Source organism: Calonectris borealis, chromosome 2 (genome assembly GCF_964195595.1).
Source record: "Calonectris borealis chromosome 2, bCalBor7.hap1.2, whole genome shotgun sequence".
NCBI lineage: Eukaryota > Metazoa > Chordata > Aves > Procellariiformes > Procellariidae > Calonectris > Calonectris borealis.
This window is the reverse complement of record NC_134313.1, coordinates 81,990,867-82,006,423: the sequence shown is the minus strand read 5'-3', so window position 1 is coordinate 82,006,423 and position 15,557 is coordinate 81,990,867. Positions and strand designations below refer to the sequence as shown.

Below are 15,557 nucleotides of genomic sequence, written 5' to 3'. Positions count from 1 at the left end.
GGCGCGCCCCCGCACCTGCGCCCTCGGCCCGCCGCCCTGCCTCCCCCTTCCCCAGTAAACCAGAGCCCCCCCGGCAGCGGGGGGCTGCCGGGCTGTGGGGACACGGGGACGCGCCCCTCTGCGGCGAGGCCGCGGCTCCGCGCGGAGCGAGGCCGGGGGACCCGGCCCGGCCCTGCCTCGGCCCCGCCCGGCGCAGGCGGCGGCGCCTTAGCGGGAGCGGGAGCGGGAGCGGGGCCGCCCGCCCCCCTTCCCCCCAGCGCCGGCTGCTCGGCGGGCGCGCTCCTGCTGGGGAGGGGACGGGGGAGGGAGGGGCGGAGGCAGGCGGGGAGGGAGGGAGGCAGGGCGGGAGGGAGCGCGGCGGCGGCGGCTGTGTCTCCTTCGGCCACATCCCGCGGCCGGTGCGCCCGCCAGGCGCGCTGCGCTACGGCGGCGCCGCGCAGCCTGCCCCAGCCGCCGCCGCCGCCGCAGCGGCCCCGCACTTCGCCCGGGCGGCGGGGCGGTGGATGCCGAGCCCGCCTCGCCCCGGCAGCCAGCGGGCAGCTGTCCTGCGGCGGAGCCCCTCGGACGCGGATCAGCGCGCTCGCACGGACACGGGGACACGGGGGCGCACACGGGCACACACGCACGCCCGGGGGGGGCAAGCCGAAGATGATGCAGCTGGGCAAGGTCAGGACCTTGCGGTGAAGCCTGGGCCGTCGCTCGCCCCCCCCCCCCCCATTCATCCTTGCCTAGCGGACTGAGGATTTGCTGTTGGGTTTTGGTATATGTTTGGGAGAAAGCAGGCTGAATCGGCGTCGATCGGTGAGTACGACAGGCACCGTAATGGTGCCAGGTTCCCCCACACACACCCTTCCCGCTTGCGTGGTATTTCTTCTCGGTGCGGGCTCCTGCGCTGCTCCCCTCGGCAAGGCAGCCGGGCTGGGCTGGGCTGCTGGGAGCTGTGTTTGTGCCTTCAGCCGAGAGGTAACAAAGTGCGTTATTTTCCCTTGTTTCTTCCTCCCGCGCCTCCCCCCCCCCTCCATCTCTTTCCTCCCTTTCTTTCTACGTTAGTCGTTGCTTATGTAGGGCAGCCGCGGCACCGTGTCTCCCGACGCCCTGCACTAATGTACTTGGTACGGCAGTGAAGTCATGGGCCGGGGAGGAGGAGGAGGAGGAGGAAGAAGAAGAAGGGGCTTGGGGACCCGCGGGCGGGGGCAGCGCCCGGCCCTGCGCGGAGCCCGCGCGGGAGGTGCCGGCGCGATGGCCCGGGCCCTGGGGCGGCTCCGGGCGGCGGCGGCTGCCTGTGCGGGTCTCCGTGCGTGTGTGCGGGTGTCTGTGTGTGTGGTGGGGGGGGCTGTTCTTCCTTTGAAGCCACCGTCTGCGAAATCCTGCGCTCGAGGAGCGGGCGGAGGAGGGTGGGGAGGGGAGCCGCGATGTGCACCGTGATGTTTCGTTGATCTATATTTAATGGCTGAAAGGAAAGATGCTTTTCTTTCCTTTACCCTTACCTTACTCTTACTCTGGTGTGTAATGTGCTCGCATCGATCGGTCGAAGCGTAGCTTCAGCTGAATCAAGTCACCACAGAGGAGGTGCAGCAGCACAGGCAGTACATGTAATACACAAATTCATCTGGCCGGGGATCTTGGAGGAAAAATAAAAAAACACCCTGAAGAGGGATCATTTTAGAAATCATGTTAAATTTCCCCTGGAGGGATTGGAGGCATGAATATGTGAAAGGCTAGAATACAGCATCTTGTGCAGAGACATTTTCTTTCTCATAGTTTAAGTGTTAGGGTGTGCTTTGTTCAGATTCAGGATGTCACGAATAACCCTATGCATTACAGAAAAATATCCAAAACTTGCAGAAAATATTTAGAAATTAATTTATTAAACACCCCACCGTTAACTTTATCAGCAATAGTAACTGATATTCGTGCCCCTTAAAACATGTATGCCTTTTTATGGGTAATAACAAGATAAAGTAAAAACTTCATATTGCAGGTTTATTTGCACAGTCTGTATAGGTAGTCTGTATGTAAAGTGAAAATAGTGAACCGGCCTGAGCTGTGGTTCATAGCAAACCTCTCCATAGGGTACATCAAGACTTATGTACCTCAAGATAGCGAGAGGACTACCTAGAATTATATGGAGTTTATGTAAGTCTGTTGTGGGCTTTTGCAAAATCAAGAGAGGGGAAAATACCTTTGTCATCCTGTATTTAAGGATGTATTCATCCTGTCTTAAGAATGATCATCTAACTCATGTGAGCTGGGTTGATGTTTTTCAAACAGCCTGGTTAGTTGGTCAGTGCATAAATGGCATGGCGTGAGGGAGTTAGGTGCAGGTCTCCAGAGAAAGCTGCTGCATATCCTACTTGTGGGCCTCTGAGACTCAAATGGCTTTAGGGCTTTTGTGAACCTATTTACCTTTACACAGGTTATCTGCAGAGGAGCCCCAACCCTAAAGCCAAATCACCTAGGAAGACTGTGGTATATAAGCAAAACCCGGACATTCTATGATGATCAAATACCCTTGTAAGACTAATCCTGAGCCAAGTTGGTGAAGCTGTCTCTTTTCAGTCTGTGAATGACTTGACCCTTTGGGAGCCTTGACTGACTATCAGTCTGCATCCTGCAAAACTGCAGAGAACTTACAATAGATCATCCTCATTAGTAAGAAGTTGATTAATGGCTCGGGACTGCGTTGAATGTGATTGTGTTGAATGTTGTAGTACCAAAACAGGAGATCGCATCTTGATCACGTTGTTCAGAGGTGGTTTTTGCAGTCTGTTATATAAGAGAGGCTCTGAAAAAAGGAGTAGCGGGCTGTGCTGTGTATACATATCAAAGGAAACGCCCCTCAAAGCTGCTGGTGGGAAGCAAAGTATTTATTTCTGAATGCCAGTTGCATGACTTTCTGTGGATTGCAAGAAAGATGCTTTTGGGAGGGGACTCCAGCTACGGTGCTTGAGTTCTGTTTGTCAGGTACCTTAACGGATGCTAAAAGCAATAGATAGCTCATCAGTGACACAAGCTTGTGACTTTTGCTGTGTTTTTTTGAATAATGCTACTAAAATAATTTCATTCTCATGTAATGAACTCTGACAGACCGCGGCACAAAATAGAAATAGTAGCAACTAAAAAAAAAAGGTGTTTGCATAATTCTGATTTGCATAATTTACCTTTGCTGATAGATGGTATCAATTTAATGTCTGTGGTTCGGTGTTAAGTATTTGTTTCTCAAGACACGTGTAAAATCAACTTATGCTACAAAGGAAGTGCCGGAGTAGCTTATTTTAAGGGTTTTAAGAAATGCATTTTTAGGTAGGGCTGTAGATTGGCATGTAAATGGAGCAGATAACAGAATCAGCAGAACTCTTGAGTGTTAAATTTTGCGCTAAATTTCAGATACGTTTTATATTTCATGGTTCAGTGTGATATGATTTTTAGAGCCTATCACTTGTGGCAATTCCAGCGTATCTTTGTTAGGATTTCAAACATAGATTTCAACAATTCCTTAGAAGCAATTGTTTTCAGAAGTATCAGCAGGATAAGGAAAATACATTATTACAGTACTCTACTTAAATAAGGACCTGTGGTTTTGATGCTTATTGATTACGCTTGTAAGTCATGAAGAGTTTGATATTTCAAGTCAGAGCTGAGGTTTGACAAAAACGAAATTGATTGTTTCTCCCCTTTGAAGGTCTCAGTAAGATCTTATTACAGGATGAGTTTTGGATGCTTATTTAACTGCACAATATTAAATTTAGTAGTCTAATTATTAATAACATACAAGTAAACAATAAACCTTAATGGAGGCAGCATTTTTAAACACGGTGCATTTATTTTTTAAATGACAGAATGGTTCTCCAATAGGACTAAAACACATTTGCTTCTAAATAAGAGAGTGATTTTTTCCTGACAAAAGTCATTACACCTGCAAAAACATTATTTTTCTGACCTTTTTTGTTTTTCTTTTTTTTTTTTTTTGACAGGGGCATAATGGGAAAAGTTGTTTCTCTTATGTCAATAGGAAGTCTCTGGGCAGGAGAGGTATGCAGTCCTCTGCTCACGCACTGCAGAACCACATGACCCTTTGGCTAATGGCTCTTCTGTAGTTGGGCTCACTTGGAAAGAAATCTGAATGCAGCATGACACACTGAAACAATTTCTTCTATCCCCTTGGGATGTGCTAAGTTGGTGTCATGAATGGGTTGTAAAAGCAGATTGCCTGACCAGATTCTCTGGCAGTATGCTGGACAAAATTTAAGTTCAATAAAATTGAAAAGGAAATATGGTATCTGTTTATATATAAACTGATAGCCATGTTAATAGATTTTTTTTTTTTCCTTGTAGTAGTTGCCAGTTTAGTGTAAAACTAAGAAATGGAGCAACATCTCATTATCTGTGAGAGCAAGTGTTTAGTATTTGTTTAAATTGCTCTTGGCATGCTAACTTCTAGTGCATCCTACTGGCTCTTAATCTGTTCTACTTTATAAAATTCAATTATAGTATTAAGCAATAACTTCAAGAGACATAAAGCATGGAATAGTATGTATTATCTTGTCCTTCTGGCCACTGCTTATTTTTATTGAAGCTTCTGGAAAAAAAACAGGCTTTTAATGAATCTTTAAAACTTCGTATTTCTCAGGCCTACCAAAAAGGCGGTAACTTTTTAAAATTCATATATAAAGTAACTATGTTTGATGTTACATTTTATTAGGGTTTATTGCATTAGCCATAATAGTTCTACTGTATAACAAACCATTATTTTCCACTTGTTTTCATTCATTTTGAGAAGCCACAGATATTCAGAGTCCACTTTGAGTAGTAACATCCAAAATCAAGAACATCTGAAAGCCAAAGAGGCTTTTCATAAAAGGTTCTCTGGGGGAAGATTTTGCATTTTCCACCCTGTTTCTTTTACCTTCCCTCTCCCCCCCCCCTTTTCTTTTTCTTGCCAAGTTTGCAATTGATTTCTTCATCTCTCAAAAATCTTTCCAGTACAGGATTTTCCTTTTGGTCAAGAAAATTACTTTTGGAAACTGACAGTAAAACTTAAATTTGTCTGCTTAGTGTAACATAAGCATATTCTTTTTTCAGCCATAGGTACATTCTTCTGTCCTAACACAGTCAATTATTGTTCAATTAAGTAACACCAAAATATCCCTGTAAGGCTGAATTTTTGAAGGGAGCCAAATGAAATTAGGCAGGTAACGTAAACAGGGATTCTGACGGGGTTCTTAATTTTTTTAAACCTGCTGAATGAGACACATATTCATTTATATCAGGTTAATTTATTTTAAATTATTAAGATGTTTGGGGAAATAATTAGAAGTAATTTTCAATGTGATGGTGGAAAATTGCTGTACCTTTTAGTACCACTAGGATTATTAAAATTTGTGATCTGCATCCTGTAAAGGCACAGGCCTTCCATTACAACCAGCAAGCAGTTTGGAAGGGTGACTGGCAAGGGTCTCAGGGGTAACTCAAGGCTCCAGACAATAAATTTCAAGGAAGGTGTTATACTTTAATTCCTGCTTCCTGTGAGAGTACTTTTACAATTTTTGAAGCTGGGTATCTGAAAAGCAAGAAAATCTGCACTGGATGTTGAAAACAGAATATGTGAACCTTACAGTTTTTCTTTACACTTTTCCACCAAAATACTGAAACTCATGAGCATGTGTATTTCTGGTATGCTAGCTGATCTACAGATATTTTTCTTTTTAAATATTTACATTGTTTTAGATTTATCTGAGTGAAGAGTCTAACTTGTACAAAGGAGTGCAGTTCCCTGAAAATGACATACACGATAATGTGAATCAAGTCCTGGCATTCTGGTATTTTTTCCTAGCGTTGTACTTGGCTGGATAGTAATCAGGTTTCTTTGACAGCAGGTGGTTGTTGTCCCAGTAATCATTCTTCTTGCCAAGAGGTTGATTGTTGCTTTACCTGTTTGGCATATGGGAAGGCAAAAGCCTTTTCATGCTCATTTTTTGGCATGAAAATGGCATGGCATTGGGTATGGAGGTTCGTATTCAATGAAAAGCAGAGTGGGAAGGCAGAAGGCTAGGTCAGAGAACGGTTGTCTGAGGAAATAACAGCTTAAAGGTTTTCAGCAAGGCTGAAATGGCTCAAGGTTAGACATGGAAAGCCTGCTTGGGCAAACCTTGTTGTGGTCTTGTATGCCAGAATTTGTAGAGATACTGAGTTCTTTAAATAAGCGGATACCTGAAGGTGTTCTTAACCATCTTTTTCTCACTTATATTTCTTACAACAACTCAACTTCAGGACAGCTTTTGAACATGCCTAATGGCATCATCTCATTTCGGAATGGTGTGTTACCTCTGAAAGTGAGATTCTGTGTGATCTAGAAGCTGAAGTCTCACAGAAAGTGGGAGTTGGGCTCCTAAATGGTGTAGATGCTAAATACAGAGTGGATAATCCAGTGAATTCATCCAAATCAAAATCTAGGTCAGTCTATGAGCATTTTGACAAATTGTCAAATATGACTAATCATTTTGTTAAACTTTCTGAATATTTCTGATGAAGTACCTGTATCCTTGATCTCCACATGATGGTAACCTGAACCTTCAGTTCAGTGCCGAACCTTGTCTGACCTAGTATGCTTAGAAATGCAGTAAATAGAACAAAAAAGCTTTGGGTATTTTAAAAAAGCTTGTGCTTTAATGAAGGAGATTGACGGTAATTGATGAATCTCATAATTATTGCTATTCTTACTGCAAATGGTTTTGAAGCTTGAGTTACAAGAATAATATGACTTTATATATGGATTTCCATTGGAGTGTTGATGTATGTCATCTGGTGGTACTGGGGAAAACTTGGAAATGTGATAATATCTCTTCTACATAAGTGTCAGTAATGTAAAAGGCCTAATGCATTCTCAAAGTTATCACTACAGTGAAAAAAACACAAGACACTTGCATTTGATTTTTTTATTTCTGTTGTTAAACCACATCCATAGCATTTATGCCCAACAGAAGGATTTTGAGTTACAGGGTTGGAAGTCCTGCTTCGGGATCACCAAATGAATTCCCAAATGCCTCTCAGCTACGTCTACATGATTTTTAGAAGGTAAAGTTTGGTTCACTCTGGGGAAAAATAGCATTTGTAGTCTGACACAGACCTCATTAGGGATTAACTACTACACATGCTTTTATTTTACTAATGACATACAGCATCCTATAGTTGAATGCATATGAGAGATGCAACACCATTTCCTCTTTTTCTCCTGTATAAATATGATAGTCCCTTAAATTTTGTAGGTTCACAAGTATGTATGTTTGGTTGAAAGTGTTTCTGACAAGCTTGGCAGCTTATTGCACTTATTTTTCACTTCTGACTTCTATTATCTTTACCAAGAGCAAGTAAAGTATTGCACAAAGCCTCAAGGGTCTTCGTGGACTCTGACTTCAATCTCTTCAAAGAAGGATGGGCAGGTTAAGCTTAATTAGAAACATGCATGTCTAATCAAAGGGTAAATTCAGAATTGCAGGCTTTAAGAACTGGCATTAGAAAGAGAGTCATGATACCAACAAATCCTTTTCATATAAATGGGAGCGTTGAACAGAAGCCATAGTATATCTGAGAAGCCTAATGCACTATTCTGTTAAGCAATTGTTTAATATTGTCAGGTAAATAGGTCTTTTTAATATAGGTCATTACATTTTTTTCAATAAAAACAAATTCCAAAGCATGCATTTCTGGTCAAATTAGGGAAGTTCGGTAGCCTCTGAGTGTTTCCACTGGGGATCCTGCACACTTAATTCTCAATGCTGATTGTCATAATGAGCACTCAAAGGATGGATAATACTCCCCATTTCAGAAAGAAACAAACATTTCCTTATATTCTGTGTCACCTTATGTAGCATAGGTCTGTGCAGCAATTACTTTATGTGGGCGAAATGCAAAGGTATGGTGTAAAATTTAACCTTTACATCTCTTCTTTGCCTTTTTGAGATTGAGTTTTGATCAGTTGTCTTAAATGTTCCCTCTCTGTAAATACCTTTTAATTAAAAGTAGCCAAGATTAATCAGCTTTGTAATTCTTAATTTTCTATCTCTAAGTATGGTACATGTATAGGTCTTGCTGTCTTTTTTTCCCCGCCAGTCTGTTTGAAGATATGTGAATTTTTGGTAGTAAGTAATAAATGTTTCTTTTATTTCATGTGTATTAATATAAAAAGACTTAAACTGAGCAGAGAAGACACCTGGTTTTGAGTGGTAAAAACAAAATTCTAGACTTTGATCACGTTTTATGCCTTCAATTTAGCTTAGAATGGCTAAAACTTTGCACAGTTAGATTAAGTAAAGCAATTTAGTTTGATTTCCAAAATAAGATTTTTTAGATCTTTTTTTTTTTTAGCAAGTGCAACATTAGTATTTGAGGAATATGCTATACCTGACACTTCATGCCAGCTAAGTGCCACATAAAATTGACCTGCTTTTAGGACTTTGGGACATCTTAGATTTTTGAGATCTGGCATCTCTGCCTGACCTCGTGAACATGCCTATGTTGTTTCATTGGAAAGCGTGCTGGGCAGTGTCACTTCAGAGAACCCTATTTGCCTGCTTGTGTGTGAACTGCCTAAATATATTGACTCAGACCAGAACTGGCCGGCGAGGGGGAGCAGGGGTTTCCTCTACAACATTGCTCTGCCCACCAGAGTCCTCAGGCTGACATTGCTGATGGATCGTTCTGTCTGAGACTATTTCAGCATGGTCTCCCCTCTAAAAATATCCAGCAAGGAGCTACTTGGCTTTTGATCAGTGGTGATGACGATATTTCAGGTCCCCAAATGACAGATTGCTGGTGATCTATTGATAGAACAGACTTGGAGCAATGATGTTTGTCAAGAAGCCAAAGACTCTGCAGTATAAATTGCTTTTGTGTTTTTTTTTTTTTTTTTTTAACTGTGTATCTAGTGTCCAAAGCAGAGAAAGAGAACTGAGATACTGTTAATAGTAAACCAAAAACAGCTAAGGGAGGAAGGTGGGGACAGGGAGACAGGCTGGAAGGCACAATTGCTGTATTGTCAATGAATAGGAAAAATGCTAATTCAATCTTTTAACATAGGTGGTTGAGCCAGTCTGATGATTTCTAGTAAATACTTTTAGAAATGCATTTTCAGGAGTGTTTTATTTACAAAAGTATACCAGTTCTAACAGGACATCTTGCACAGATACAACAAGCAAAACACAGTTTGAACATGTTTAAGAAATGCATGCATGCATATATGTTACTCGTATGCTATAAGCAGGTATGGAGTTAGCTGCACCTGTGTCAAATGTTAAAATTCCTCTCTTGCATGAGTGTTACATAACTTGTATATCAAGCTCAAAAGCGATGTAATTTTGTATTTTCTCCCAAGCAAAACCCAATTGTACTCTTGTTGAATTTGGTAACACAAATCCAACTGATTCAATGGGAGACCTGTGCTTTACAAGACATACCATAGTAAAATATTTTGTTCTCTTTATTCAACCTTCTTTCACTTGACTCTTCAATAATTCCATGATCTAATGTTTGTCATGACAGAGTTGTTCGGGTTTTTTTGTTTTGTTTTGGATTTTTTGGGGTTTTTTTTGTTTGTTTTTAAGAAAATTACAGGTATTACAGTGTTATCATAAAACAGGCAGGATGAGTAATCTCAGTGGTAGTTTATAGTTTTTATACTTTGTAAGTTTTGCCATACTGGTTAAATGGTTATTTTCCAGATTTGATGAATATATGAGTTCCAGGTGGGGGAAAAAACGGTGGAGGAGTAGGAAAGAGAAGGAAAAAATCAGAATGATAGTTTGTTTAGCTAACTTACCCTACAGACATATCCTTCCTGACCTGTAGAACAGTATAGTTCTGGAAGTATAAGGTTTGTTTACCTGATACTGTAGTATGCTTGTCAAGAAATAGTATTACTCTCTAGAAAGTCATATAGACCTCTAAAGCAATGGAAATATGTGTTCTTAGGAATGAAGCGATTATTTCTCCCCCTTCTGCTGTTTTTAAATTCACTTATTTATAATGTATTTAGCATGCCTCCAGTAAAATACCAGGACTGTAATAAAGAAGGAAGGACTCCTGATTTTTGAAGGGCTTAATATTCTCATCATAACATTAAGTATCCACGTTTTTCAATTACTTTTCTAATAAATCCTTATTTAAATACGGTCTTCTGGTTCTACTCTGGATTTAATAACTACATAGTATTGGCAGGTGGCCAAAATTAAGGTTTTTTTGTCACATGGTTTTATTTAGGAGTGTCTGATTTGTAGTGCTATGCAATATAGTAATATTTTTTGCTTAACAAAATGAGTGGTTGGTATGAAAAAGCTGAGTTGTCCAGGAGGAATGGGACAAGTGGAAAAGTGAAGCAGTCCCTAAAACTGAAATTGGAGAGAGAACGGGCAGGAAAAGAGCGATTGCTCTTGAGGTTACAAAGTTAAAAGTATTTCCTTAACTGCTCTATCTGTTGATCCACTTTATAAAATGCATTAGTCCTACACAGTGGACTATAAGGATCTAGGTGAAGCCTTGCTATATATAGTCTCTTGAACTGTTTGTCTCTAGAGAGGTAGGTGCCGGATTTCCTCCCCTGCGCACATTCAAGGTGATATCAGTTTGTGCTCTTTTTGCTTCCACTCTTCTTTCATGCTTACCTACCTGTCCAGCAAAACCACGTGCTGGTAAATGTGTTGTACGTGTTAGGATACTGTCACCCTACAAAGAAGCTGTATTGGTGTTCACACTGAAAATAGGGTTAATGAGTTTGTTTGACATTTTAATGATGTGATTTAGTCTTCAGGTCTGGAATAAGCTATTGGACTTCAGGTTCAACTTTTTTCTATTCATCTGAGGATAGAAGTGCAAGCTTTGGACACTGAGAACACATTTAGAAATACCCATTCTTCTGTATGTTTGTCGAATGCACATATATTAATATGTGGGATATTGTTATTTGAATAAAAGTTGTAAAAAAAAAAAAAGAGATAATTTGAACTCTGTAAATTTCCCTTCTTATTGTAGGAAGTGTGGTAGCCACCTGCAACTTAGGTTAGATGAAGTTCTTTACTTTTCTTAAAGCAAAAATATTTGTGTTCTTAAGTGAAACAAGACTACAGTACTTAATAACAGTTATGGTACAACTAAATTGAGTAGATGGCATAAGAGAGACAGACATTCTTCAGCGTCTGTATCAAGGTAGGGGAACGTACGTAAAGGTAGAAATGTCTACATAGAAGTGTGGTATGGGCTTTCAGTGGCCGTTACCGTTCAGAAGGGAAATCAATCTCAGCAGTAAGTGGTAGCTACAGCTACCAGATTGCCTGTGTAATTCATCAAGAACCTTGCCTGTTGGATTGGTCTGAGTTGAGACCTATGTTTGGTTTTTGATCAGCTAAAGGAGGCAACATCACTGTGATAAACCCTCTATTACTTCAATGGAGTTTGAGGATAGCTAAAATAATTTTAGTTTTGTATTCCATTCCCTTCAATGTGCAACTTACAATAGTTTATGTGAAAGGGTTAGAGACTTGTGATTTATTTCACAATACCAGGTTTTAGATATAAAGTGTATTTCTGAAGCACAGCTATACATCTGCATTTCACAGCAACAGTCGGAGAAAGAAAGGCCAGCACAAAGCTTTTTCTTCTTTGCACATGAATCATTTTAGAGCTTCTTCAAAAAGGTGACTTACCCTGCTGAATGAATTTATAGAACATTGTGTAATGCTTCTGATGTTTTAATCTTAATCTTTTTCATATACGTGTAGAAAAGAAGAGTAAAAAGGGGATTGCAATTTAAGGTCTGAGCATTTCTACATACAAAACTTCTGAAGTTTGAATATATATGCAGAGTTTTTAATAATACCTAAATATGACATTCAAATATTACCCAAAACGTAACAGACACATAAAGCAGTGCTGCCTCTCTCAATTACTTCTGTCAGGTAGGCTTCCTCTTTTGTAAAGACTTTTTCGGTTCGGTTGTCTTGAAACAGTCATTAATGGCTTAAATCATGGAAGTTTTTGTTGCCTTGTGAATTCTGTTGTTGCATTTTTTTTTTTTAAATTATTTTAAACATCTGGGATCTCTCCTGCTCTCTGACAGAATGTGAGTGCTATCACTTGTTAACAAGTGTGCATGCATTATATATTGCATCCCTCTGCAGTTTATGATACTACTTTACAGCTGAAGTAGTTTTATGGTGCAAAAAGGTGTTGTCAAGGGGCAGAAGCTGCTACCTCTAGATGCAGGCTACCCTGTGGTGGAAGCCCCAGGAATTCCTGCAGTTGTCCTGTTTGCAGCTCTCATTTCAAACTTTCTTGTCGTTCTACTTACATGAAACCAAACTTCTCAATGTTTGAGTGGAAGTGTATTCACTTCTTATTGATACTGAATTTCAGTAGGCTAATTTTGTTATGAAACTTGGACCTCAGGCCTAGGTTACAACAGGAGCTTGAAGCTAGTTGTAAATATCCCAGCGTTTCCCACCTTGAAATATGAAGTGAGCTCAACACCTCTGAGTAATCCTTTTACAAGCAATAACAAACACAAGAACCACTGTCAAGACTGGCTTCAGCACTTCAGCCTGTGCAGAGTGGCGTATAACCAACTCCCTCCAAGGGCGTGTTTAGAAAATTATGTTCTGTAGATTCATTAACTGTACCATATATGAAAGACCATATGCAAGAATGCAGATGGAGTAACAGACTGTAATGTTAATTTATCAATCATCTAAGCAATCAAACATAGTGGTGGCTCTTTATTTTGTACTACATCAGTGTTTTGACAACTGAACTTAAGATCACAACCCTGTTGAACTGGTGCTGTCCAAAACATACTCACAGATGGTCCTTGTGTTGAAGAGTTCAAAAACCTAGCCAACACGATTGCTGAGGGGAAAACAAGTCTAGAGGGGTTGAAAACAGGTCAGGTACAAGCATGAAAATACGATCCTAGTTGCTTATGTGCTCTGTCTCCTAGATCATGTAGCCCTTTCCATGTTGCTTAAGCAAATACTTGTCTCTTGTTGTACTGCTCTCAGTGCGTGGATGGCATAAAACTAACTTCTGCTTGACTTCATACGACGTTTTCCCAAGCAGGTAACAACATGTTTTATGTGACACAAGAGGCTTTTTTCCAAAATAGAAAACTTCATTACTGAGCTTGTGTCCCTTCTTTAAAAAAACAAAAATAAGTAAAAAGGGAGGGGAAAAAACAAGGGGGGGAAAAGGTAAACTGTACTAGGTCCCTTCTCCATGAGAAGTTCAAAGAACAAAACCAGAACTTGCTTTTGCAAGAATAATGAAGCTGAACAACGTATCAGTGAATACCCTGCTGCTGGTCCCTTACTAAAGCATTAATAGTACTGTATTAACGCAGAGTGTATAAGGAATGGTATTAAACTCACTTGTGAGCAAGAGTCTGTTGCTGTTGTTTCATCATGTACTAAGAGAGAGAACTGGATGGACAGCTTCTGGTCAAGCCTTGTTGTGGTACCAGTAATAATTTCTTTCCAATCCTTTCCTTTTTTGTTTCAAGCAAAAAGAAGCAAACAATCTCAGTTAGAGCAGGAAGATGAGGGACAAATGTTTGAATTTTCTATATCCATAGGTTGTCTTCTTCAAATAGGGGTCAAACTGATGTTGAAGTAATTAAAGATTCTTTCAGCAAAATAATTAGCATAGGTAAGTCCTAGGATATTTGGGCAATCTCTCAGCAATTTTCTCTCACTTTCACAAAACATTAAATACTATTCTAATTTTTGTTTGTCTTAAAAATATCTCAGAGCTTTTAAGATGATTTCTCAAAAGTGGTCTTTTTGGACATAATTTTTCTTGACATTCATTTTGTAAGGAGAAACAAACAAACAAACAAAACACAAAAGAAGCAAAAAGGAAACAAAAGGGGAAGGGGCCAAGGTGGCTGAGCACCCTAGGCTTTGACTCAGTGGATCAGAAGGTGACTATAGACTTTTCTTAATACTTTGTATATTAGGTAGAAGTTGCCTTTATCACTTCGTGTGTTTAGAATAAAGTAAAATATCTCAACAAATATAGGTAATGACTTTGGTGGCAAGAACGTATAATGATGTTTTTGGCCATATTATGGATTGCATTTATTGCTCTGGACTAATTTACAATTAGTAATATAATACAATCAAAAATACATCTAATGCAATATTAATTTGAAAAATAAAATTTGTTAACCTTAACAAATTCCATGAAACATTAGTTGTAGCTTTTGTAGCTGCTGTTATTTCAGTTAAAGTAACAATTAAAAAAAGGTTTGCTGAGCAAAATAAATTTATTGGAGAAATCTAATTTTCACAAATGATCTATTTATATACTTGTAGTCAGCTTTGATAGTATGGTTTATTGAAATGTACAGTGAATTTTAGAACATCTGCCTTCTAATTATTCTAAATATCACTATCCTACATGCATGTACATAAGGTGTTTTTATACATTTCTATTCTAGGAGCTGCTCAAAGCATGTCTTTGTTTTTCTTATCCATTGTTCCTCTAGGTCGTCAGACTTTTGTGTCGTTAACAAACCACTTACACCTCAAAAGGGTAAATACAATGTGAATGACAATGGTATTTCCTACAGATATAATCTGAAGAGAAATTTCAGTTTAAAAACCATAGTTTCTCGGAGATAAGTTTGTTTACTGGAGTGTGGATATAGCAGAGTACATTATCTCCTTTATCCATGGTAGAGAGAACTTTTTTTTTTGGTGCTCAGAGAATGGACAGACTTTGAATCTTTTTTATTTTCTTTTTTTTTTTCTTCTTCCAATAGACTGTTCCACAGTTGAGCACCCTTCCCTGACATCACTCAGTCTCCTGCTCTCATGAGCTTTGCTCTAGGCTTCATTACCTGTGTTTTCAGCTACTAGCTGGCTTGTTTTGGATACTGCTTTTTGCTGCGTTAAGGCACAGGGTGTTGTTAGTGGCAGAGAAGCAGAGCTCTCTCCTCATGGCCATGGTAACATGAAATTCTGTGGCGTCTCATTATCAGTCTCTGACTATCAAGCTGTCTCAGGATGGTTCCAGTAGGGCTTTTCCTTTTATTCCTGTGTGAACTCTGTTACAGATGCAAGAATATATCTGATCAAATGCTAATAAACAGCTGACTTGGGCTTCAGAATTAGCTTGTAGGCAACAGTATATTTGCTCACCAAAGAGTGGAAGAGTTTGTACTGATCCACTTTATCATGGGATCTGTCCATCACCTACTGCTTGTAGGAGATTTAAAGTGTCTAATAATTATCTTTGAAAGGTTATGATCAGGGGAGGTTCCTGATGACTGGAGGATCTGGGGAACTACAGGCCAGTCAGCCTCACCTCAGTCCCTGGGAAGGTGATGGAGCAAATCCTCCTGGAAATAATTTGTAAACATATGAAGGACAAAAAGGTGATTGGAAGCAGTCAGCATCGATTTATGAAGGAGAAGACATGCTCGACCAGCCTGGTAGCCTTCTACGATGAGATGACTATGGTGGATGAAGGGGAGAGCAGTAAGTGTCATTTATTATGACTTTACGGGAGACTTC

The 15,557-nt window shown here is 40.2% G+C and overlaps 1 protein-coding gene across 4 annotated transcripts in view; it reads left to right on the top strand.

Annotated features, from left to right (window-relative positions):
- Positions 1–15,557, top strand: part of CTNND2 (catenin delta 2) — a 689,093-nt gene that overhangs the window by 717 nt on the left and 672,819 nt on the right. For 3 of the 4 annotated variants that reach the window (XM_075142461.1, XM_075142460.1, XM_075142463.1), the window contains exon 1: positions 340–801. The exons of the other annotated variant lie outside the window; for it this stretch is intronic. In XM_075142461.1, coding sequence (XP_074998562.1) covers positions 765–801 — 37 coding nt within the window. In that variant the 5' untranslated portion in view covers positions 340–764. Of the gene's footprint in view, positions 1–339; positions 802–15,557 lie in introns of those variants that run through there. 4 annotated transcript variants of the gene reach the window in all.